This window comes from Chrysemys picta, chromosome 18 (assembly GCF_011386835.1).
Source record: "Chrysemys picta bellii isolate R12L10 chromosome 18, ASM1138683v2, whole genome shotgun sequence".
Classification (NCBI taxonomy): domain Eukaryota; kingdom Metazoa; phylum Chordata; order Testudines; family Emydidae; genus Chrysemys; species Chrysemys picta.
In genome coordinates, this window is record NC_088808.1 from 6,930,779 (window position 1) to 6,955,778 (window position 25,000).

Below are 25,000 nucleotides of genomic sequence, written 5' to 3' on the forward strand. Positions count from 1 at the left end.
GGACCCTTAAACCAAGGCCAGCCACCCACCCAGAAAAAGAGAAACATCCTTTTCCCCTTCCTTTTTGGCTCACTACCCAGCTGTTCAAGAATGAGCTATAGGTTATGGTGATCCCCCTTAATCAGGGCATATGAAGTTCAGTTCTACTGCCCTTTATTCATACAATACAAGGAATAACATTTAATTACCCTTACATCTAAGACTTAAGTGATTTTTAACCCAAAACAGCCAAAAATGATCACTCTGATACAGGGGGAGTCACTTATGCAAATAAGATCTGCTCCTGAGGTCTTTTCCTCTCGTTCATCAATAGATGGTCACAGAAAGCTCACTCACCCCATTGGCTTACATCTATAGTCACTGATGTGTACTGACCATAGAATCATCTCCTGTTGGAATGGGTCTGATCTCAGATTTTAATAAATGCTTGTAAAGAGATATATACTCCAGTTCATCCTGGCTGTTTTGTGTGATAGTTTTACCACATTTTTTTTTTCAAGGAGAATTTCTGCATTCTAAAAAAGTAAAAAATTACCAAGATGTCTGGCAAAAAATGTACCTCTCTCTGAACAGAGAAGTGCTTGAGGTTCAGGAGTATCTTGCTTCCCCTTCTTCTAAATTATAATGATTAGAGTTACCATAATTTCTTTTCATGGAGCTAGTGCTCTGGCAATTAGCTTATAGCACCTGAAAATCCCCACAGGTGTCATTGATCTATCTTGAACCTGTGCTGCTGAGATAGATGTTGAAGTCTGGGTGGTTTTGGTGTTTGTTTGTTTTGGGAAGTGGGGGTGGGGGAGAGTTTACCAGAAGGCACCAGCCCAAAGCAGGTAGGTGTTACTTTCCCATTCCATCTCAGACACCTTGTCACTATGCTTAACTGGACCCTTGTGGCATTTCACATCCCTGATATCAGGTTCAGAATTCCTGCCTAGAAGATGAGAGGGTAAACTATTAAAATAACATCTATGAGGAATTAATAGTTGTGATGTTACACCTCATAAGGCATTATAGAAATATGCTTATGAGTGTAAATATGACATAGCTGGAATATGTTGTAGTGGCACCAAATTTTGAATAAAGGGGGTCAAATAAGGTGTCTAAGACAAGATTATGGTTTGCTGGTTATGATTATGCTATCTATATGCATGTATCATTTTTGTATTTAAAGTTATAAGTATTGGCTCTAGACTGTTTGTATTTCAAACTTATGCTATGCTTCTGGGTGACACCCCAGACAAGTTGGTGTCAGCTCTGTCTAGCCTGCTTGATGGCCCATTAAGGACCATCAGCTATACAATTGACCCATTGAGAGAAGGCAGATACGCCTTGTAACTCAGCGAGGTATGCAGGGACATGCCTGTGGACAGAAGGGTTTTCTATGCCATGTGCTGGATCGGTGTCTTTGGGACAAAGAAAGCAGAGCCCACATGGCAAGAGACTATAAAAGGCTGATGCATCACCTCCATCTGGTCTTCAATCCTGCTTCTTGCCTCTGCAGGAACCTTGCTGCAAACTGAAGCTCTGAATAAAGGACTGAAGGACCCATCCCAGCTGGGGATGGACTCCAGAGCCTTGATTTGAATCTGCAGTTTATTCCATCACTGCTACAAGCCTGAACCAAGAACTTTGCCATTACTGAATGTAATCGATTCCATTTAACCAATTCTAGCTCTCATCTATATCCTTTTCCTTTTATGAATAAAACTTTAGATTTTAGATTATAAAGGATTGGCAACAGTGTGATTTGTGGGTAGGATCTGATTTGTATATTGACCTGGGTCTGGGGCTTGGTCCTTTGGGATTGGGAGAACCTTTTTTCTTTTACTGGGGTATTGGTTTTCATAACCATTCGTTCCCATAACGAGTGGCACTGGTGGTGATACTGGGAAGCTGGAGAGTCTAAGGGAATTGCTTGTGTGACTTATGGTTAGCCAGTGGGGTGAGACCGAAGTCTTTTCTGTTTGGCTGGTTTGGTTTGCCTGGGTGTACAAAGGAACCCCAGCCTTGGGCTGTAACTGCCCTGCTCTAAGCAATTTGTCCTGAATTGGTACTCTCCGTTGGGTCCCATCAAATCCAGCATTGTTACAGCTAGATATGTAGGAAGCTGTCAAGGCTGGATCCCCACTTTGAACTTTAGGGTACAAATGTAGGGGCCTGCATGAAAACTTCTAAGCTTAACTACCAGCTTAGCTCTGGTTCTGCTGCCACCATTTCAATGGATTCCATTCCTGGGAAACCTTGAAAAACCTTCACCAATTCCCTGGTGAATACAGATCCAAACCCCTTGGATTTTAAAACAAGGAGAAATTAACCATTCCCCCTCCTTCCTCCCACCAACTCCTGGTGAATACAGTTCCAACCCCCCCTGGGATCTACAACAGGGAGAAATTAACCATCCCCCCTCCTTCCTTTCACCAACTCCTGGTGAATACAGATCCAAACCCCTTGGATCTTAAAACAAGGAGAAATTAACCATTCCCCCTCCTTCCTTTCACCAACTCCTGGTGAATACAGATCCAAACCCCTTGGATCTTAAAACAAGGAAAAATCAATCAGGTTCTAAAAAGAAAGCTTTTAATTGAAGAAAAAAAGGTAAAAATCATCTCTGTAAAATCAGTATGGAAATTAACCTTACAGGGTAATCAAACTTAAAGAGCTCAGAGGACTCTCCTCTAGTCTCAGGTTCAAAGTACAGCAAACAAAGATAAACACTCTAGTAAAAGGTACATTTACAAGTTGAGGAAAACTAACACGCCTTGCCTGGCTATTTACTTACAAGTTTGAAATAGGAGAGACTTGTTTAGAAAGATGTGGAGAACCTGGATTGATGTCTGGTCCCTCTCAGTCCCGAGAACGAACACACTCCCAAACAAAGAACACAAACAAAAGCCTTCCCCCCCCCCCCCCAAGATTTGAAAGTATCTTGTCCCCTTATTGGTCCTTTAGGTCAGATGCCAGCCAGGTTACCTGAGCTTCTTAACCCTTTACAGGGAAAAGGATTTTGGAGTCTCTGGCCAGGAGGGATTTTATAGTACTGTACACAGGACAGCTATTACCCTTCCCTTTATAGTTATGACAGAAGCACATAAGGCAGATTTGGTCAACATAGTGTGAAGGGGTTATTCAAGTAATTGGGAGTACTTAACTAACAGTGGACTTTGGGAAACATCAATCCACATCTGAGCTTTCCTGGGAACGTTCAAACTAACATGTAAACAATGGCGTCGGCATGCAAAAAGCTAAATCATTCACAGACATGTGACTTGCCCAGGTGGCTACAGACTCCGTCTTGTGGCTGTGATATTGCACAGGAGAACAAAGGGGTTTCCGCCCACAAGAGAGAATATAAAAGGCCCTGGAAACCCCTCCATTTTGTCTTCAGCTGGCTCAGAAGATAGCCTCTCCACCCCAAACAGATGCCTGAAAGAAACTGGAACAAAGAACAGTAACTATGGGGTTGTGAGTGATTGCTGGACCCAGACTGGGAAGGAGTCTAGTCTGTGAAAGGTATGAGAGGGGTAGCCGTGTTAGTCTGAATCTGTAAAAAGCAACAGAGGGTCCTGTGGCACCTTTAAGACTAACAGAAGTCTGTTAGTCTTAAAGGTGCCACAGGACCCTCTGTTGCTTTTTAGTCTGTGAAAGAAGCTTATTGGAACATCTCTGAGTGTGAGATTTACCTGCCGTTAGTTTCCAGGGCTAGACTTGTGTGTTTTTGTTTTATTTTGCTTGGTAATTCACTTTGTTCTGTCTGTTATTACTTGGAACCACTTAAATACTACTTTTTATATTTAATAAAATCATGTTTTGCTTATTAATTAACCCAGAGCAAGTATTAATACCTGGGGGAGCAAACAGCTGTGCACATCTTTCTATCAATGTTATAGAGGGTGAACAATTTATGAGTTTACCCTGCATAAGCTTTATACAGAGTAAAATGGATTTATTTAGGGTTTGGATCCTATTGGGAACTGGTGTCTGGGTGCTGGAGACAGGACCACTTCTTAAGCTGTTTTCAGATAAGTCTGCAGCTTGTGGGGAACGTGGTTCAGACCTGGGTCTGTGTTTGTAGCAGGCTAGCATGTCTGGCTCAACAAGACAGGGCACTGAAGTCCCAAGCTGACAGGGAAAATGGGCTCCGAGGTAGTCTCAGCATATCAGGTGGCAGTCCCAAGGGGGTTCCTGTGACCAAACCCGTCACAATAGTAACTCTGTTCTATAACCTATAGTTTCTTGAGGGGACATTTTACCAGTATAGTCTCTGTGACTGAGTTATCACAGGCTAAGTAAACTTGATTTGATTTAAAAGCGTATTTTTCCTCTGAGAGGCTATTTCACATTCCGGATGGGAAAGAATTTATCTTGCTTTTGCCATAGGATGGTGTATATTTATTAGAATTGCATGACTTTCCCCGGCTGGGAGAGGTATAGAAGGTACTCGGAATCCACCTGCAGTGCTGCCAGGAAAGTCTTCCAGAATCAGTTTCTATTTTTCCATCTGCCCTATATTTTTGAATGACTTGTACCTGGCAAATAGACTGTTTTCAAAACCGCTGAGATTAATACAAAGTTCATTATTTCCTGTTAGAAATCTGAAAATAAATTATTCAGCATGCCCCATTAACAGTGTGTACGATCTTTCCGGGACCTTTTTGGCAAACTTTGGCTGAATGAGGATTCAAGGAGATAGAGGCTCAGATTATCTTTAGTGGGATTCTGCCTGTTCCTAAGGAAGGGCAGCAAAGGGCTGATAGGATTGTTAGAATAAATAGTTGGCTAAGGGAGTGGTGCTATAAGGAGGGCTTTGGGATGTATGGCCACTGGGAGGCTTTCGGGGACAGACAGCTGTTCTCGCAGGATGGACTTCACCTGAGTAGGGAAGGAAATAGACTTCTGGGAGGGAGGCTGGCTCATCTTATCAAAAGAGCTTTAAACTAGGAAGTTTGGGGAGACGGTTGGGAGATGTACAGTTAATCTCCACGCCAGATTCCAACATTGAAAAAGTGAGTGAGATAAGAGGAGATGTAGCCGGGGAGATGAGATTGGACACAAGAAGGATAAGGGGGAAGGACACAAAGAGGCCTGTAACATATAGGGTTATTAATGGGAGACAGGCGAAACAACATACATTAGGGTGCTTATACACCAATGCGAGAAGCCTAGGTAACAAAATGGAGGAATTGGAGCTCTTGGTCCGAGAATTGCAACCAGATATCGTAGGAATAACTGAAACATGGTGGAACGGCAGTCACGACTGGAATACAGGTATGGAGGGGTATGCGCTGTTTAGGAAAGACTGGAACATAGGTAAAGGTGGCGGGGTGGCATTGTATGTCAATAGTGAGATAAGCTGTAAAGAAATAATAGTTGATGGAATAGATAACACGGAATCCGTCTGGGCAATAATCACACTGGGTAAAAGGACTGCTAGAGACTCCCCAGAGATAGTGCTTGGGGTGTGCTATAGACCGCCGGGATCGACCCAGGATATGGATAAAGAACTATTTAATGTGTTTAGAGAAGTAAATACTAATAGGAACTGTGTAATTATGGGGGACTTTAACTTCCCGGATATAGATTGGGGAACAAACGCTAGTAGCAATAATAGGGCTCAGATGTTCCTAGATGTGCTTGCTGATCATTTCCTTCATCAAGTGGTAGCAGAACTGACGAGGGGGGAGGCCATTCTAGAATGATTTTGGTGAGTAGTGAGGACCTCGTTGAGGAAGTGGTAGTAGGGGACAACTTGGGCTCCAGTGATCATGAGCTAATACAGTTTAAACTAAACGGAAGGAGTAACAGAATTAAATCAAAGACTAGGGTTTATAATTTTAAAAAGGCTAATTTTAATAAATTAAGGGGACTGGTAAGGGAAGTGGATTGGGCAAACATATTAATGAATCTTAAGGCAGATAAAGCCTGGGATTACTTTCAGTTAAAGATGCATGAGCTGTCAGAGGCCTGTATCCCAAAAAAGGGAAAAAGATTACTAAGCAAGAGATTTAGACCGAACTGGATGAGCGACCGACTCAAAGGGGCAATTAGGAAGAAACAGAAAGCGTACAAAGACTGGAAGAGGGGAGTGATCAGTAAGGAAACTTACCTTAGTGAAGTCAGAGAATGTAGAGATAGAGTGAGAAAGGCCAAAAGCCATGTAGAGTTGGACCTAGCGAGGGGAATTAAAAGCAATAGTAAGAGGTTTTACAGCCATATAAATAGGAAGAAAGCAAAGAAGGAAGAAGTAGGACCACTGAAGACTATAGCCAGAGAGGAGATTAAAGATAATCTAGGCATGGCGCAATATCTCAACGAATATTTTGCATCAGTGTTTAATGAGGCCAATGAAGGTATTAGGGATACTAGCACCGTGACAGAGGGGCATACAGAATGGGGGATTACCGTTTCCGAGGTAGAAACAAAACTCGAACGCCTTGATGGGGCTAAGTCGGGAGGACCGGACGATCTTCATCCGAGAATATTGAAGGAATTGGCGCGGGAAATAGCAGGCCCATTAGCGATAATATTTAATGAATCTGTAAACTCGGGGGTGGTTCCGTTAGACTGGAAAATAGCTAATGTGGTTCCTATTTTCAAGAAAGGGAAAAAAAGTGATCGGGGTAACTACAGGCCTGTTAGTTTAACATCTGTAGTGTGCAAGGTGCTGGAGAAAATTCTGAAAGAGAAAGTAGTTGAGGACCTCGAGGTTAATGGCAAGTGAGATAAATTACAACATGGTTTTACGAAGGGCAGATCATGCCAAACGAATCTGATCTCCTTCTTCGAGAAAGTAACGGACTTATTAGATAAGGGAAATGCGGTGGACCTAATATACCTGGATTTCAGTAAAGCGTTTGATACTGTACCCCATGAGGAATTATTGGTTAAACTGGAAAAGATGGGGATCCATATGAAAATTCAGAGGTGGATAAGGAATTGGTTATTGGGGAGAATGCAGCAGGTGGTATTGAAGGGGAAACTGTCAAGTTGGAGGCAGGTTACCAGTGGAGTTCCTCAGGGTTCGGTTTTGGGACCCATTTTATTTAATCTATTTATAACTGACCTCGGAACCGATTGCAGGAGTGGACTGAAAGTTTGCGGATGATACGAAGGTGGGAGGCGTTGCCAATTTGGAGGAGGATAGGGATATTCTGCAGGGAGACTTGAATGAGCTTGTGAATTGGAGTATCAGAAATAGGATGAAATTTAATAGTGAAAAGTGTAAGGTGATGCATTTAGGGATGACTAACAACAATTTTAGCTACAAGCTGGGGACGCATTGGTTAGAAGTAATGGAAGAGGGGAAGGACCTAGGGGTTCTTGTAGACCGCAGGATGACTATGAGTCGACAATGTGACGTGGCGGTGAAAAAAGCCAATGCGGTCTTGGGATGCATTAGGCGAGGTATATCTAGTAGGGATAAGGAGGTGCTGCTTCCGTTGTATAAGGCACTGGTGAGACCTCATTTGGAGTACTGTGTGCAGTTCTGGTCTCCCATGTTTAAAAAAGATGAACTTAAATTGGAACGGGTGCAGAGAAGGGCCACTAGGATGATCAGAGGAATGGAAAACCTGTCGTATGAAAGGAGACTGGAGGAGCTCGGGTTGTTTAGTCTGACAAAACGAAGGTTGAGGGGGGATATGATTGCTCTTTTTAAATATATCAGAGGGATAAATACAAGGGAGGGAGAGGAATTATTCCAGTTTAGTACTAATCTGGATACGAGAACGAATGGATATAAATTGGCCGTAGGGAAGTTTAGGCTTGAAATTAGACAAAGGTTTCTGACCGTCAGAGGGGTGAAATATTGGAACGGCCTTCCGAGGGAAACGGTGGGGGCGAGGGACCTGTCTGGTTTTAAGATTAAGTTAGACAAGTTTATGGAGGGAATGGTTTAATGGTAAAACATATTAGCTGAGGAATACCAAGCAATGGTAGGTAAACAGTATAATGGCTAACAAGGGTCAGTCTGGAGACTCTTGCCTACATGCTCGGGGTCTTACTGATGGCCATATTTGGGGTCGGGAAGGAATTTTCCTCCAGGGTAGATTGGCCGTTTTGCCGACTGGGGGCTCCCCTGCCCCATTTCCCCCAAACTTGGGGTTCCTCCACCCTGCACCCCCCAACTACCTCCCCACAACATGTCTGCCCCACCCCTTCTGAAACACCTTTAACTCTTCATACACTCTAGCCCACCCACCCCCTCCACCTTCCCATGGACCATCTGTCATCAGTGTCCTCGAGGCATCTTGGACCAAATTGGTCTTGGTGTTGGCCCCCTCATCCCTCTGTCCTAGGGCCAGTCTGGGGTTCTTTGGGGCTAAACCCCTGCACTGATGGGGGTAAGAGGTTCTGTCTCCTTTCTCTGCACACTGTCTCTCTCCAGCTGGAGGGGGCTCTCACCTGCCTGCTGCAGGAGAACCGTGCCATGCAGGTAGAGCTGGTGCTGTGGCAGTACCCGGGCTGAGCAGAACCTGCTGCACCTGCACCAGTGCTGGGCAACACCAAGGGACCTCAGCCACCCCCCTCCCCACCAGTGCTCCTGGGGGGCAGAGGCTAAGGGACCTTGCTTATGGTAAAGAGTGGGGAACATGAAGCTTTGGCTTGATTTGGGGGGTGACGTCAGGGCTTTTTGCCCAGGTCTGCCAGGGAAGGAGGGGAAAGGAAACATGTACATTGTTTGTTTACAGTGTTATAGTTTATATGTATATAATTTTCCTCAAGAAGTGTTAATAGTGGCCCGCGGTGCTTACTGCAGCTGCACAGGGGGGCCTCAGGGAATAAAGTTTGGGAATCCCTGCTCTAGAGAAGCCCCTCAGCCCCTACGATCTGGCCTCCGCCCTGGCCTTGCATGCAATCCATTCCTTAGGTGGTGGCGTCCATTGTTTCAGCTATCACCAAACAAAGAGGCATTTAACTGATTCCTCATTTAGCCTGAATGAAAGGCAGCTATCATGCCTATCAACTTTATAAGAAGTCACAGACTTCGCTGGATTAAAGACAGGCTTGTTCAGAGCCACCCAACTGCAGGTTAACAATAATAATATCTAGCTCTTTTATATAGCACTTTCCACCCATAGATCTCCAAGAGGAAAGGGGGAGGGGAGAATACGGGGAAGGAGGAGACACTCTGAGGTTCTGCTCTCTCCCTTTTCATTTGAGGGCTTTTTCAACAGAAGGTGGCACTCCAGGGGAGCCACCCCATGAAAAGCCAACTCTGAAGACTAAGGGAGATGGGCGAAGGGACAGACAATCTGTAGCTTCACCACCTCAAACATTCCCTATGTAACTGCTTGCCTCTGTATCTATCTATAACTCCAGCCCCCACCCCATGCTGCCCAATAACCCTTCTTCCCCCAATTCAACTAACACTCCTTCACTATCCTATAATCCTCTCTTTCCCCTAACACTCACCACCACCCTTAACTTTCCCTCACAGCCCAAGACATTTTCCCCTCTGCATCAGTTTTGGCCCAAAATAAATATATATTTTTCATTTTTCTGTGAACAACTGAAAATGCGTGTGGAAACTAATTTTTTTTTCATACAAAATTTCCACAGGACCAATTCAATTTCAGACCAGCTCTACTCCTTAAACCTTGCAGATTATTAATTGGGGCTCCCAGCACATCACAAAATGTTCCCCGGGTCCTTCACCCCTCACACAGCATCCCTAGAATCTCCCATAGTTCCCTGAGCCTCAGAAAGCCTACCCCAACGTACAAGCATCACAGAAACACCCACGGTAGCCTCTGTACTTCACAAAATGTCACTTTTGGCTCCCAGACTCACAGAATATAGTCTGGGCTCCCTGTGCCAGAAAGAACTTTGTCCAAGGCAAGCAACCTCTCACGGGTCTCCTGGGGCTAACCATCCCTCACAGATTGTCCCACAGAGCTAACAGCTCCTCACAGAATAACTCCCAGAGCTCCTGTCCCCTTGGATAAACATCTTAAGGGTTCCCCACCCCTCAGAAAACTGCCATCAGAGTAGATCTGCCTGAATATCCCTTGGATTTCTAAATGCCTGTAGAATGGCCCCCTCAGATCCTAGTTCCTCACAGAACCTTCTGGGTCCCCCACACAAGCACAGAGCATCTCTTGGCACTCTTGGAAGTCTTCACAGAATTCCTTCTACCTTAAACATAAGGTTAATTCTGCACTTCCTGGAGTTAAGCACACTGACTCCTCAGCCTCTGACCTTGTCCCTTAAACCTAAATGTAACCTCCAGATAATAACCTGTCTCTGACTCTAGACCTAAAACATACTTCCAGGCTTCAAAACCTTTAAATCATTATCCCCTAATCCAAAACCACCGCAAACTTTGACTAAGACTAGTCCCTCACCCTGAGACACCACCCTGTCCACCTCTGACCCCATCCACTTAAGCCTAAATCCCTGTCATTTAAACTGGAATTGAAGTCTTTGCCCTGTAAACCTAATGCCCTGGCTGCCCCATATGCCTAACTTCAAGCCATGCCCCCTTAGCCTGAGCCCCAGTCACCCACTTCAAACCATGACCCCAAATCTTAATCCCCATCCCCTAAACCCAACTCCATCACCCCTAATTCTAAAACTGAATCCCCTCTCTCTAACCCTTAATCCTCTTCACACTAACACTAAATTGATATCAGCTAATCCTGCCTCACCATCCCTTAAAGCTAAATCTATATCCCTATGGTGACTGTCTGCCAGTAGTGAGAAATGTCACACATGGAACTGCGGAAATCTCCCCGCTTCTTCCACAAGAGGCAAACCTCACATCAAGTAGCTTCAGCAGGCTTCAGGTAGGAGAGTGGGAGACTTAGTCCTTCCCATCCCCCTTATCCCAGCAGCCCAAGAGGTCACTCAGAACTGGAGCAATTGATCCCAGGGATGCAAGGCAGAGAGTCTTCCAGGTGCAGTGCAGTTGCTCTCCTTACCCCTAGCATTTGCCTCCTCTTTCAGGATCATGCTCTTCTAAAAATGTGTCCATTAACATTTGCCTATGAAGCTACTAATAATAAAAACCAAAGCAAAAGCACCACGAGGCCTGGTTGGGACTAGCACAGGTTGGACATTAGAACAACCTTTTATTACAGTTATACTTAAAAAACAGATATTCAGCCCCCCAGAAAGCAAACTGAAGGTTCCTACCTCAGCTTTCACTGTGCCCCCAGGCCTGCCCTCCCCCACACTCCACCTGTGGCTTGAGACCAGCATGAGCTGCCCCAGAAATCTTTCAGCTGCCTTGCTGTAATGTATATTTATGAACAACATTATGGTGTGTGAGTGACTGAGGAGCCCAAGGTCCATTTTCAAAAGTGAAGGTCAATGGGATCTAGGCTCCTAAGTACCTAAATCATTTTAGAAAATGGGGCTTAGGTTTCTACGTGACTTAGCTCCCTTTGCCCACAAACTCCTCTCTTCTCTGGGGAATAATATTGGAAACCCCATGAGATGAACTGTGCCTAAGTTACCTGGCTCTGCTCCCTCAGGGCTGATTGCACTAATGTTATTGGCATGGATTGAGTTTTCAGGAAGGTTTGTTTTATTGTTAAGAGCCTTAAGAGTCTTATTACGTCAGTAAGAGCACTGGCTACTACCCAAGTTCCTTTCCTTCCAGTTAACACTAGAAGGCAAAAATAGATTTAGTAGGACAGAGAGGGAGGGATGCACTGAGGGACTCATAAATATTTATCTGCCTAGTTACGAGAGTTGGAGATAGGGTATGGATGGACGTGACCCCTGCTGGAATGTGATTGCAGTGTTTATGCCCAGGACAATATAGAACAATTAAACATTGTGGAACTCAATGTGGGGGAAGGGTCAGACCAAAGAGTGTCTCAAAGTTCAAGGATTTTTACAAACGTTCTGTGCAGTGTTTGTGTAGCTGTATTGGGCCCAGAATATGAGAGACACAAGATGGGTGAGGGAATATCTTTTATTGCCTTCAGTTAGTGAAAGGGACAAGCTTCTGAGCGACACAGAGCTCTTCTTCAGATCTCTTCTTCCTGAACAAGAGCTCTGTGTAGCTCGAGAGCTTGGCTCTTTCATCAACAGAAGTTGGTCCAATAGAAGATATTACCTCACCCCCCTTGTCTCTCTTGATTTAAAAAAATGGCAGCCTAATCTGGATGACATTGGACGGGGCTGGAACTTCTGCTGAGCAGAGACAGAATCTTGACTGTGAAACAAAATGAAACATTCTATATCCACAATAAAAAAAACAAAGCAAAAGCACCACGAGGCCTGTCTGAGACTAGCACAGGTTGCCCATTACAACAACCTTTTATTAAAGTCATAATAAGACGTGCAGCTCAAAAAAAAAAAGCAAACTGAAGGTTCCTACCTCAGCTGGCCTGCCCTCCCCCACGCTCCACCTGTGGGCTTCAGACCAGCATGAGCGGCCCCAGAAATGTTTGAACTGCCTTGCTGTAACGTACAGTTATGAACAACATTACGGGGGCGGATTTTCAAAAGCATCTGAATGACTGAGGGGCCTAGGGCCCATTTTCAAAAGTGAATGTCAATGGGATCTAGGCTCCTAAGTACTTAAATCCCTTTAGAAAATGGAGCGTAGGCTCCTATGTCACTTAGAACTTTTTTAAAATGTTACCCAAAGAGTACGTCTACACTGCAATCAAAGACCTGCAGCACGGTTGGGGCTGGCCCAGATCAGCTGACTTGGGCTCACGGGGCTCGGGCCACAGGACTAAAACTTGCAGTGTAGACATTTAGACTTGGTCTGGAGCCTGGGCTCTGATATCCTGTGAGGACGGAGAGTCCCAGAGCGGCTCAAGGCCAAGTGCAAAGTGCAATTTTTAGCCCTGCAGCCTGAACCCCGAACCCCAGCTGACTCGGGCGCTGAGACTTGGTGTCGTGGGTTTCTTATTGCAGTGTAGACATACCCTGAATGACTTAGAAGCACACATGCCATTGACTTTTAATGGAACTCATGTTCCTAAGTCACTCAGGTCCAGATTGTTAAAGGGATTTAGGTACCTATCTCCCAGGCATCTAAATACCTGTAAGAATCTGGGCAACAAAACACCATGCCCCTCCCGCAGAAGCCCTTCCGCATTACGTTTGTAAAGGATTGCAGAATGGGGATGCTCATTATCTGGACAACAGAAACCTGCTTAGAAGGATATTCCTATGTCAACCCTAATTATCTGGAAACAAAGAAGTGCAGCCTCGGTTAGATTATAAAGAAATGTTTTATTTAGTTCTCAAAATGATCAGCAATGCAGAGCAGACAGAGTGTGAAGGATTTCAATTGTTCTCAAACCCTTTGATCCATAACTCCGTCTCTCCCCACCTTGCACTGCCACTAGATGAACCTCAGCTGGCAGGTAAGGTGGCCCAGCATGCAATAGCAAGTCAGGTGCCAGCAGAAATTAGCAATCTTAAGGAGAGGGAGAAGAAACCCAAAATTATTGATATAGGTAGTGGCATACAAAATAAGTTTACTCCGGTGACACGTTCACTGCCATGTGATCGCCTGCCTTCCTGCTGGGCTAAACAGGCCTGAATTTCATTTCGGACCGTTTGTAGGAGTAGTTGTACCCTTTGCCTGCGTGCCAGTTCACACCATCTGCAAAGCTGCTATGGGCTCCCAGCCAGTACATCCCATTCAGGTTGGAAGTATGGCAGCTACTGTACCACCAGGCTCCCTTGTAGGTTGTTGCACATGCGCTCGAACCAGGATCTTGCTGTCTGTCTTTAGTTGAGAACAGCATGTTGTTGTGGCCGGATAACGAATCCCCTGCGTGAAGGAAATGAAATCACTGTTTATGGCAGGTCGCAGGCAGTTTACTTCCTCATTGGCCAAGTCTAATGTTCCTGGAGTCATGCTGTCCATTTCCCCCTTTCGTGAGGCACTCAGAATCCCTTGAACTATAGACGGGAGTCTGAAGCTTAATTTAACTGTTTCCATCTCGGTTCCTGATGTGGCAGATGCTGGGTTACATACCACCTCCAGCTCTTCTGAGGTGCAGGTATTCCACAGAACACCTGTGGTTAAGTCACTTGACTAGGACTCAGAATTTCTGGGTTTTCTACCCAGGTTTGTCACAAACCTCCTGGGAGACTTGGGACAAGTCGCTAGAAAGTCAACGGAAGCTGGGTACCTTAAGCCTCTCTGAAAATGGCCATCATAATATATCTGAACTTCAGTTCCTTAGCTGTAAATCATTCTTCCTTACTTGCACCCCCTGTCTCTTCTATTTAGCTTGCCACTTCTCTCACCATGTACAGCACCTACTAACTGATAGTACAACAGTATGTGATCTCATTTAGATCCTCTAGGTGCTATCATGGTATAAACAAACAATAACTTCAAAGATCATGCCTGTTGACTGCAGCAAACCCAGCAGGACCATGGCCAAATTCCTTTGAGGAAGGCTGGGATAAGTTGAGAATCCATAAAATTATACACAGGAGGCCTGAAAATGGACCCATATCAAACCAGATTGCTGCTTCTTTCTGCTTCTAATCTTAGTTTAAGTCAGCTGGTGCAGCAATTCATGAACATGATAAATACAGCTAAACCAAAGTTTTCTAACCTCAGAGGATCATTTCAGGATCCATTTGAGGTTGCGGTGAAGATTCAGGTCTGCTCTTCTTTTATCCGAATAATTTTTTCCATCTATAATGAAGCTCACCTGCAATTTACCTGGACCATGTTTTGAGCTCCTGACTCTGTCCTGACTCAGGTAAAATGCCCAGTGACTTTGATGGGAGTTTGCCTGGATAAGGACTGAATAGGAGTGGGTAATAACCTCAGGATTTGGCCTTAGGAAATGGCAGAGTTATTGTAGATGAGGAGAAGTTTAACTTCCTTCTGCTCTGGGATTCTGTATACCTCCAATGGCATTGTACCATTTCTCTGTGCTATGAAATGTGGAGACCATGCATGGCACCTACCTGCATTACCCCCAAGGAAATCTCCAAGAATCAGCTTGTAATTTTCAGTCTCTCCTAAAATTTTGAATGACTTGTACTTGGCAAACGCATGGTTGTTATCGAAATCTGTGAGGTCAATGAGAAGTTCATTATCTCCTAATGGAAACAAATTGGAAAGAAAGAAAAGAGCTCATCAGGTTCCATCCACATTTTGCATCTTTAGGAATTCCTTCAACTTCACATCACCTCTAATAGAGGTAAACCAGCAGCACCCTTCCCTTCAGCTCTGACACCAAAACCTCCCCCTTTCCACTGGAGTTATTGCTCACCCATCCTAGACTGGTAGGTTGCACCTCTTATCTTGGTTACATCTACATCTTAGAACCCTCAGTGCCAGAAAAACTTGAAGCAATTATAAAGAAACCCTCGAAACCTTCCCTGGTTATGCATGACTGAATGCCAGGTGCTGAGCAAGATATTTGAAATCGGTTTCATTAGCTCCTACTTGCAGAGTAATAATGACTTTTTAAGGTGCGTTGCTAATGTGTTGAAAACCTGATTGATCAACTGGTTTGCAGAGGGATAGAGAAGGGCTACAGGCAGCTGGAAAGAGTTCTCAAGAGGCCCAGATTTTGCAAAACAAAGCCTTCTCTACATATCCTGCATTATTTTTAGAGTTCTTGTTTGCCAACGTAAGAAAAATCAGCAGTCTCTGGGTACATGCTCTTCCTTAACTTGAGACCAACAAACACCCAAACAAGAGGGGCATAAACAGAACAGCTGTGTCTGGTAGGAAGGAGAAGATAGGAACTTCTGGTAAGGAATATTTGCCATTTGATTCATCACTCTATTTGCCAAACCTTGACTGGAGCCATCAGTGTTAGCTGGTCCAATGAGATTTCACAAAAGGACCCTTTTTGTAACACGCATGTCCACTATTGCCAGCATTTAACATTTTGTGGCCTTGCATAGAATTAATAGTGCACCTTAACAATTATGGGATGGCAGCCGCTGTGACACTATGCCCCAAGTTCACCATAGTAATATTATTATGATATGATTATGGCATAATTATGATGCATTTTGTACAAGGTCATGTAAGGTGTCATTGGAAAACGCTCTACAGTCAAGTATATAGAGAGAACTTGGTGGGGAAAAGTGCACACGATGCATGTTTTTTAGTTACCAAAAGAGGTTAATAGGTGAATATTGTCATTTCCCAACCAGAATTCTGTCAGGCGGCTGCCAAAACCTCTCTTGTATGAATTCCAGTCACGGAAAAAGTCCACTGAACCGTCTGCCCGCCTCTGGAAAACCTGCAGGGAAATGAAAGGGATGCAGGTCGGTTTCTTTCCTGATACACAGGCCATAGAATCTCACCCAGTACTTTCTGACTCGAGCCCATCAATAGAAGTCTAAAGCAATGAACAAATACAATTTCACCTCTTACATGCTGGAAAGTTAAGGAATGACTTGTACATAAGGAAGAAGTAAGTGTCATAAGATAGGTTTCAGAGTGATAGCCATGTTAGGCCATATCAGCAAAAACAATGAGGAGTCCTTGCAAGAAGGAGTGAATATTAATGAGGCCAATGTAGTCAAGGTGGCTCATTTCAAACAGTTGACAAGAAGGGGTGAGTTTTTGTAGTGACCCATCCACTCCCAGTCTTTATTCAGGCCTAATTTGATGGTGTCCAGTTTGCAAATTAATTCCAGTTCTGCAGTTTCTCGTTGTCAACTGTTGACAATAACCCACTTCCACCTTAATTGAATTGGCTCGTTAGCACTGACCCCCCACTTGGTAAGGCAACTCCCATATTGTCATATACTGTGTATATATACCTGCTACAGTTTTTTTTTTTTTTACTCCATGCATCGATGAAGTGGGTTTTAGCCCACAAAAGCTTATGCTCAAATAAATTTGCTAGTCTCTAAGGGCCACAAGGAACTCCTCGTTGTTTTTGTCATAAGATAGCAGCTTTGGACAAAAATGACGAATAAAGAGCTTGTCTACAGCCATGTTCCAATTGTGCAAGTGAAACTTTCTGAGTACCTGGTGCCTTAACACCAAATAGGGAAATCCTCCCACTGTTGTGTTAATAGGTTTAACAGGGAAATTGGAAGTTAAAACAATAAAATGATATTAAGAGCTGGTCAGAAAATGCAGTTCCATTGAAACCGAAATGCTTCATAAAATCGTACTGCACTCCTCAACATTTTGTACTATATATTATAATATAAACAAAAGTCAAAATCAAAATGACACATTTGTGCTGATATTATCTAAATGAAACATTTTTGATTGATCCAAAACAAAACAAAAATAGAATATTCCTTTGGAGAATTTTAAAATTTTCAGGTTTCATTCTGATTTGTAAATAAGCCAAATTCTGAAATAGTGAAATCCTAGTGAAACAGAATTCCTCTGCATTGCACATATTTTCCCTCCTCTTTCAACCCCATTTTACACAATGGGCTATGGGGTTTTCCTTTTATAGTACTATAGGTATTGGATACAAAGGTAACCAGAACCTGTAAGACCTCCCTTATCCCCATCAGCTCTTCACTTTTTTCCTCATCGTGTGCACCTCCTCTTCCCCCAAATTCTGATGGAATAGATTTAAACCAGCTCCCAGCATCAATTTTATCTTAAATACACTGACAAGTTGGGAAGTTTCTGTTTGAAGTCCTGCTTGTACGAACATGTATCACTGGGACAGCACAAAGAAAGAAATTTCATTTTCAACAAGGGTTACAAATGCCTTCACATGGTTGATGTCCTTTCTAGGAAATGACTTGTTTGAGCAAACCCTTGGCCCCACTCCACTCCCTGTGAAATCCATCAGTGATTTGCATTGGCTTTGATGACAGCAAGAATGGGCACTCCATGATTTGTTCTCACTTACTATCCATCCACCTCCATCTGTGTCCATGTCACACAGCACGGTCATGGCGTTACAGTCATGGGGGTAGATGGTGTACCAGCCGCTCATGATGTGTCCTTTGGCTAACAGCTCCTTGCAGTTCTTCGCTCCTGGAGAGGATGGTAATTTAATGTTCTAAATAAATTTTGCTGGAACGGATAATTACACAAGCAGCATTGATCCCTTTTCAAGGAACTAGGAATTTCAAATAGTTGTCTTTGGAGTTTCCAAACCCTGGAGGGCTGGACTTCTTTTTAACCAGCTTCCTAAGTCCTGACTCCTGTTTGAAAAGACAGCAGCAAAACGGTGCATTCCTGATGAAACTGACTCCTTCAGACTTCAAATGGCAATGTACACAAGGAACCACAGTGGGTTTTAATCATTAGTCCATCTTACAGGATTACCTGCTTGTATTACATTCAGTAGGGTTTCCGGTATAACTGAACCTCATGTAACTCAATAATGCTAACATAGCAGAAACAGGGGTCAATTACACTAGATGCTACAGAAGTCAGAATGAATTGCAAGCACCTTCAACTGTGGCTCTACACTGTGAACTGAGTTCCAGGTCCCTTGAATGGGATAAGTTGACACCTCACGTCATAGGCGCCGACTCCGTGGGTTCTCCGGGGCTGGAGCACCAATGGGGGAAAACTGGTGGGTGCTCTGCACCCACCAACAGCTCCTCACCCTGGCCCCCCACCCAAGCTCACCTCTGCCTCCTCCCCTGAGCGCACCTTCCCCGCTTCTCCAACCTAGCTCTCAGCGCTTGCCGCCGCAAAACAGCTGTTGCACGGCAGCAAGCGCTGGAAGGGCGGGGGGGAAATGCGGTGCACTCGGGGAAGAGGCAGGGCTGGGGCAGGGATTTGGGGAAGAGGTCCAATAGTAGCAGGAAGGGGGTGAAGTTGGGGCGGGGACTTTGGGGAAGGGGTTGGTATGGGGGCAGGGCAGGGGTGGAGTCAGGGTGGGGCTGGGGTGTCAAGCACCCACTGGCACCAGGAAAAGTTGGCGCCTATGGCTCATGTAATGTGATTCTGGGAAACACTCACCTGTCTTACAGTGTACGTCCTCCAGCTCCTTCTCGGCTGTTCAGGAAGAAAAACAAAAGGGAGGGGGATTGAAACCAGGAAAAGAATGATATTTTCCTAAACTCCTGCTCAGGCCACAAGGCCTTTATGTATCATGAGTTAAGAGACAGTAAAGCATCTTAACGCATATCTGACTCCAGCTACCAGTATGTGGAGACAAGTCCTTCCCTAGACAAAGATCAGTGTCCTACATTCTCTCCAACCACAGATTTTACTTCCCACAGCCCCATCCATAAAAATAACATCCACTTACACCTTAGCTAACATGCTTCACAAGCTGGGAAACATTCAGGCAATTGCAGGGTGTGAAATAAATGTTATCCCTTTAGTTCCTTCTGCACCAAAGATGTACAATTTCACACGTTGGCTGTGATCTGAGCCTCCCCAAACTCTCAGGGGAGATCAGTTCTGGATCCCAAAGCAGATGCACATGTGACAGCCCAGGCTCATCTCTAATTATTGAATTCAAGGGGTTTTTTCGCACTCTTGGATAGCTCCTCAGCTACAGGGATATTAACAAATTCAGTATTGTGTGCAAACGAATTGCACTCTGAAAGTTTCCTGTGAGTCAAGTGTACTGCTTTTAAAATGAAATCAAATTATACTCTTGCCAGAAAAGAAACTGTAGATGTTCTTACTTATAGTTCCAGGTACTCCAATGTCTCCTTTATCTCCTAAAAACACCCAAAAACACACGGGAACAAATCACTATACAGCCAAGAGACAGCATGCTGATCTGAGTGCTCATCCCAGCATTTGTTATTAATTCCATGTTGGTGTAAAACCCCAGTTCCCCTACATCACCCGATGGAAAAAGTATTAACCATTCTAGAGTTTGATAAGCGTGATGAAGAGGAGAGAGGGCCAAATTCTTTTTCACATCAGTGCCACCCCAAGGACTTCATCCGAGTTGAAGGGGTACAAATGAGAGGGTAATTTGGGCAACTGTGTATGTTGAAGTGGTGGGTTTTTTTTTCATTTTTGAGATGAAGGCTGGAATTTCTAAAGGAGACCCAGAAAGTTAAGTGTGCAATTCCCATTGACTCTGGGACACATTGGGTGCACTCCCTACTGACTCAGTCCCTATCACTATGGGTAATACCTAAAAGACAGGATCAACAAGCCAGAATTATTGGAGGACTCTTACCTTTCAGACCAGGAACACCAATGTCACCCTTCGCTCCTGGTGGAAAACAGAAAGAGTGAACAGAGACTTAGCAATCTCAATGAGAGCTTACAACTGGGGTTCTATTGGGATAAGAGCGGGGTGAATACTGAAAACACAGATCTGTGAATTTGTTTGTGAAAAAATGGCCCAAAATGTAATTAATATCCATTCAATGGAGTCTGACTATTTGCTGTTCATGAATATTTAGATCACTGCTAGTATTAATGAAACTACTTACATGTCCTGCAGACTGCATGAATTCATACCAGAAGTTCTTCAGTCATCACTCTCATATTAAAAGGATTCAGTCAACTATATCACGTGACTCCACACCACAAATTACCAATGCCTGTAGCAAGCATTTCACAAAACAGCCACTGGCTGAGAATACTTTGGTGAACATCAGGAATAACAGATACATTCTTAGCAATCAGGAACAGTTCATGAGTGAGTCATAAAACAAAGAGAGGCCTAAATTTGATTCAGTTCATGCTCTAAATTGAGAGAGAGACAGATGTGGGGAGGGGGTTGTTAAATGTTTCATAAAAGGAAAATTCAAATGTTAAAAATTATTTGATGGTAGTTAAACAAATTTACTTAGTCTTTTTATTATTTTACCTTTCTCCCCAGCTGGTCCCATCTTCCCAGGGCTCCCCTGAGTTCCCTTTTCTCCTACAAACACAGAGAATGAATTTAAACATTTTATATATATTCAAACACAGAAGAAATTAGAACAGACCTGAGCTCCCAATTCTACCCTTTCTGGCTTAATCCTAAAGTAATGTAAAGCGACACTAAAGTGTACGGTCCCAAGCCAGTTTTCATCAGTGGATGATCTTGCTAAAAGACCATGTAAATTACATGCAGGATTTTAATGAGCAACACTATGGTTATTTATTGAGTAATTCATGTTTCTGCCTGCACCATCCAAAGCCGATTCTCACTCAGTGCTGAGGAACGTACCTCTCATTCCTGCAGCTCCGGGTTCCCCTTTGGGACCTGTGGCACCGGGAACTCCAGGGCATCCTTGCAGAATAGCGAGCCTCTCGTTACCACTGAGACCCACCACTTTCACTTCTGGAGACGTAAAATAATCATTATCAGAGACACAGGATGTGGGATGTTCTGCAAATTGTGAATTCCAGGCAGAAGCACAATACGTCATGATATCTAACAGAGCCCTTTGCTTGACTAGAAAGGCAAATACAAACAAGCAATGTAGCTGCCAAGGCCTAATCAAGGGATGCTACAGGCACAAGTAGGAGGAACAAGCCCCTTGACCTTCTGAGCCCAACTCCAGAGTGCCTCTCTGTGGCTCCCACTGTGGAGGGCTGCAGAAGAATCTTCTTTGGACCTTGGGGGAAGCTAGAGTCAGAGTGGAAAACCTCTGCCCCAAACTCCCCCTCCGGCTGTGGGTTTTCTGGCCTGTCCCTCTGCGGTTCAAACCCTCCTGTCCTCTCAGTCCATATTTCCTCTTGCTCACAGACTGAAGTTTCAAGAGCTTCCATAGTCCAGACTGCATTGAGATTTGCATTTAAAGCAGAGATTAAACCTCCTTCTTACATATGTGTCATGTAATTCATCATCCCCAAACTTACAGCAGTAATTCTGAGCACAGAATGGAGCTTCTGAGAAGTCCACTAGTTTGAGATATAATCCCTTAAAAGCTGGCCCTTAGAAAAAGAAGTTTAAAAAACAAATCCTTTGGTCCCTCTAGCAAAGACGATAAAAGGGACGTGGGGGTGGTATGTTCATGACACCTGCACGAAGTAAAGATGATTTTCATCCATGATTTCAGAGATATTACATTTACACATGGCAAATCTTTAACACAGTACAGGCAGTCCTCGGACTTACGACACAATTAGTTCTTGAAAATTGCATCGTAATCGAAACATCGTAACTTGGAACTGCAATCCACTCCATTGTGGGACCGAGCATCATCGAAACCAATTGTCGTAAGTCAAATCAGGGTGTAAATTCAGAAACGACGTAAGTGCCGTTCGTCGTAAGTCAAACATCATAAAGTCGAGGACTGCCTGTAGAGTACATGACCATGACAGTCCTTCATTGTGTGAACAGTAGGTTTCAAAACAAGGCTGCTGGAAAGAAAGGGGCAAAGGATCAGATCTTCAGCTGGTGTAAACTGGCAAATTGACTTCAACAGAGATTTGCCAATTTACACCGATTCATCTAGCTGAAACATTGATGTATTGACAACTGTGTTAAAATGACAAGCTGTCACTTTATGTTCTAAGGGGTTCTAACTCTCTGCGTGTATGCCATGAACACAACAACTGTAGGTTGATATAACAACAGGGTCAGAGTTAGAAAAAGAATCAGAAACATTTTATAAAACCACATTGTGAGAAAGTTACAGGTACTAACCCATACAAGATATCACCTATAAATACTGAAAACAGGGAAATGAATAATAAACATCAACAACTTCCTCCTAGCAGAAATTGCCAACATTGCAACACATGTGAAATGTGATATGTGAGAAGCATGTTTTGAGTCTGGGATTCTACTTGGAAATTGTTCACTGATGGCTTCACTGTTCATTTCCCTGTTTTCAATGTTTGTGTAGGTGATGTAACTTATAGGCTAGTATCTCTAACCTTTCTTACCGTAGCTTTTAGTTTTCTACATACTGAAAGCCATTTGTGAAGGTGATCTAGGAATGAGATTTATACAAGAATGTGTATTAAAAGTGCAAATTTAACTATATATAACATGTTAGAAAATTCCAAGTCTTGAACCCTTTAAAGTACTTTCTGAACTGAAAGCCTGTGGAACAACAGAATGGAATGAAGATTAACAACTGTGCCTCTGTTGGTTTATAGCAACCTGAACCGCAATAGAAACTATCCACCACCAAATAGCTCAATAAACACAAGTCTGTATGGAAGAGAAAACAAAACAGCTTTCCCAGCTACTTGTATCCAAGTGCACAGCGTGACAGAGCCTGTCACCAAACCGTATCTTTTGGTGCATCCTTTGTACTAAGGTGCCATTGATAAATGTTGAAGAGATGTTATAAGCACATTAGAAACACAAGTCGTAGGCATTATAGATGGTGCTAAACACATCAGCAGAAGATGTTATAGATGGTTTTATTCAAAGGTTTATTATAGTAAATAATCATTCGTATTATTGATTATTATAAGCCGTGGTGAGCACCCCATTGACTTAATGGACACTAGGACAATCTGTAGCCATAGACAAGCCATGTATTAAAACATGTTAATCATTTATTAATTGTTTAATAATGGAACCTTAATCGAAAAGGGGATTGTGTTCTGGATGTGCATTAGTACAGCTGCATTTTCCCCCTTATTCTACATTCCACATCAATTGCAAGACTCCGGGTAATACCTCCCAGGGGTAAGGGAATGAGGAAACAGTGTTGTGTAGCCCATACATTGGCTTTGTGGGGGCTGGCACATAAGCAAGTCTTTCATTACATGAGGATGATTAATCAGCCAGAATTGGAGCGACTGGGGATGATATTGGAGATGGTCTCATTTTGAGAAGGGGAGTTTTTCAAAGTTCCCCCTTAGTAATTGGGAATTTTACAGCCTTGTTTCCCTCATCCCCACGTCCTCAGGTCTGCCACAGCCCGGAGAAGAGTCCAATACTAATGGGGAGAAGCTGGAAGCTATGGAGTGAGTCTGATGTGTCCACTTGCTCCCCGTTCAGAGCTCTGCTGTATCATGTGTGTTCCCCGCTTCTCCTCAGAAATCAGCGGAAAGTCCTTTCTACGTGCTCCATGGAGTTAGGGCCCCTGGCTCTGGGGTAATGAGGGAATGGAACTAAGTGGGCAGATGGTCCCAGCAACATGCTCCGTTTGGGACCCAGGGAATTTCCCATCAACACAAACTCCCACTCCACAGCATCCCCTTCCCAGAGAGGAACAGTAAGGGGTAGGCATGGTGGGGTTGCCAATGGTAGCACAGCCATTCAGAGAGCCATGCTGCCGAGGAGCATGGGGGAGCTTCCTTTCTCCACAGTTCTCTGGGGTTTGGAGGCTGGGACCCTGCCCCCCTCACCCACAAATTCCTCTCTCCTACGGGGAGTGTTTCTTAGAAACCCCATGAGATGAACTGTGCCTTGGCCTGGTGTCCCCTTCCTGTGACCTCACTGCAGGCGAGTCTACAGTGGCGCTTCGCCATCAGGAGTGGACAGTAACTACTGCAAAGTAGCTAGTCAGACCCATGTTGTTAAAAGGTAACAGCTTTGTTCCTCACTCACCTGGGCAGGTGTCCTGAACCTCACAAACCACAGCTGCTAGACAGAGTAAGGCGAGGAGGGTTTGCTGGACAGCTCTCCCCATGGCTGGTGCTGGTCTCTGCAACGGCAGCTCCACTCGTCTTCTCACTGCCCTCTCCTCTGCTTTAGCATTTCAGAGCTGAGAGACTTTTCCAGGCAATACAAATTATAATATTAAGCTCCACCCCTGACCTCTCAGTCTCCTTAGCCAGTCTCTATAGTCCAGTTTTTTCCCCTGCTGGGATCATTGTACAGGAAGTGTTGCCACCTGGATACAGGAAAATCCGCAAAAGGGTTGACCCCTTTTTTTTTTTTTTTTTTTAATATAAAACCTCCTGTGGCCTTCTGGTTCCATTCTTCTGGTTCCCCTTCGGAGAGCTGGGGGATTTACACTGAACGTAGAGCTGTCAGTGGGGAGGGTTATTAGGAGCTTAATTCCAAAAGACTGAGGAACTAACCCACAACTACGGAACTAAATACACCTCAGACAAGTCACTTTCATGCAGCGGGTCCTGTATAAGTGGTTACCACATTCAAATCTCTTGCCCTTTATAAAGCAGCAGCAATGTCCATCCATGCTCTGGGCATTTGCATAATTTCAGTCACACACATACACATTTGTATTCTGCTCTGTTCAGGTTCTTATATCAGGCCTGTCACTTTGG

The 25,000-nt window shown here is 44.1% G+C and overlaps 1 protein-coding gene across 2 annotated transcripts; it reads right to left on the reverse strand.

Annotated features, from left to right (window-relative positions):
- Positions 1 to 13,177: 13,177 nt before the first annotated feature.
- Positions 13,178 to 24,506, reverse strand: LOC101933055 (ficolin-2-like). 2 transcript variants are annotated; one of them, XM_008177767.4, is made up of 10 exons: positions 24,318 to 24,506; positions 21,027 to 21,140; positions 20,682 to 20,735; positions 20,043 to 20,078; positions 19,534 to 19,569; positions 18,857 to 18,892; positions 17,790 to 17,917; positions 16,070 to 16,199; positions 14,905 to 15,039; positions 13,178 to 13,744 (listed from the first exon to the last, which is right to left on the reverse strand). In XM_008177767.4, the coding sequence occupies exons 1-10, from the start codon at positions 24,397 to 24,399 to the stop codon at positions 13,497 to 13,499; spliced, it is 999 nt and encodes a 332-aa protein (XP_008175989.2). In that variant the 5' UTR covers positions 24,400 to 24,506; the 3' UTR covers positions 13,178 to 13,496. The 2 variants fall into 2 exon arrangements, with proteins under 2 accessions (XP_008175989.2, XP_008175990.2); XM_008177768.4 differs by lacking the exon at positions 20,682 to 20,735 and having other exon boundaries at positions 24,318 to 24,484.
- Between the last annotated feature and the right edge of the window lie 494 nt (positions 24,507 to 25,000).

Coding starts and splice junctions, on each gene's coding strand:
- LOC101933055 (XM_008177767.4), bottom strand. CDS start 24,399: ATGGGGAGAGCTGTCCAGCAAACCCTCCTCGCCTTACTCTGTCTAGCA. Junction 20,736..21,026: donor CGGAGCTGCAGGAATGAGAG/GTACGTTCCTCA, acceptor CTGTGTTTGTAG/GAGAAAAGGGAACTCAGGGG. Junction 18,893..19,533: donor TGGAGTACCTGGAACTATAA/GTAAGAACATCT, acceptor CTTCCTGAACAG/CCGAGAAGGAGCTGGAGGAC.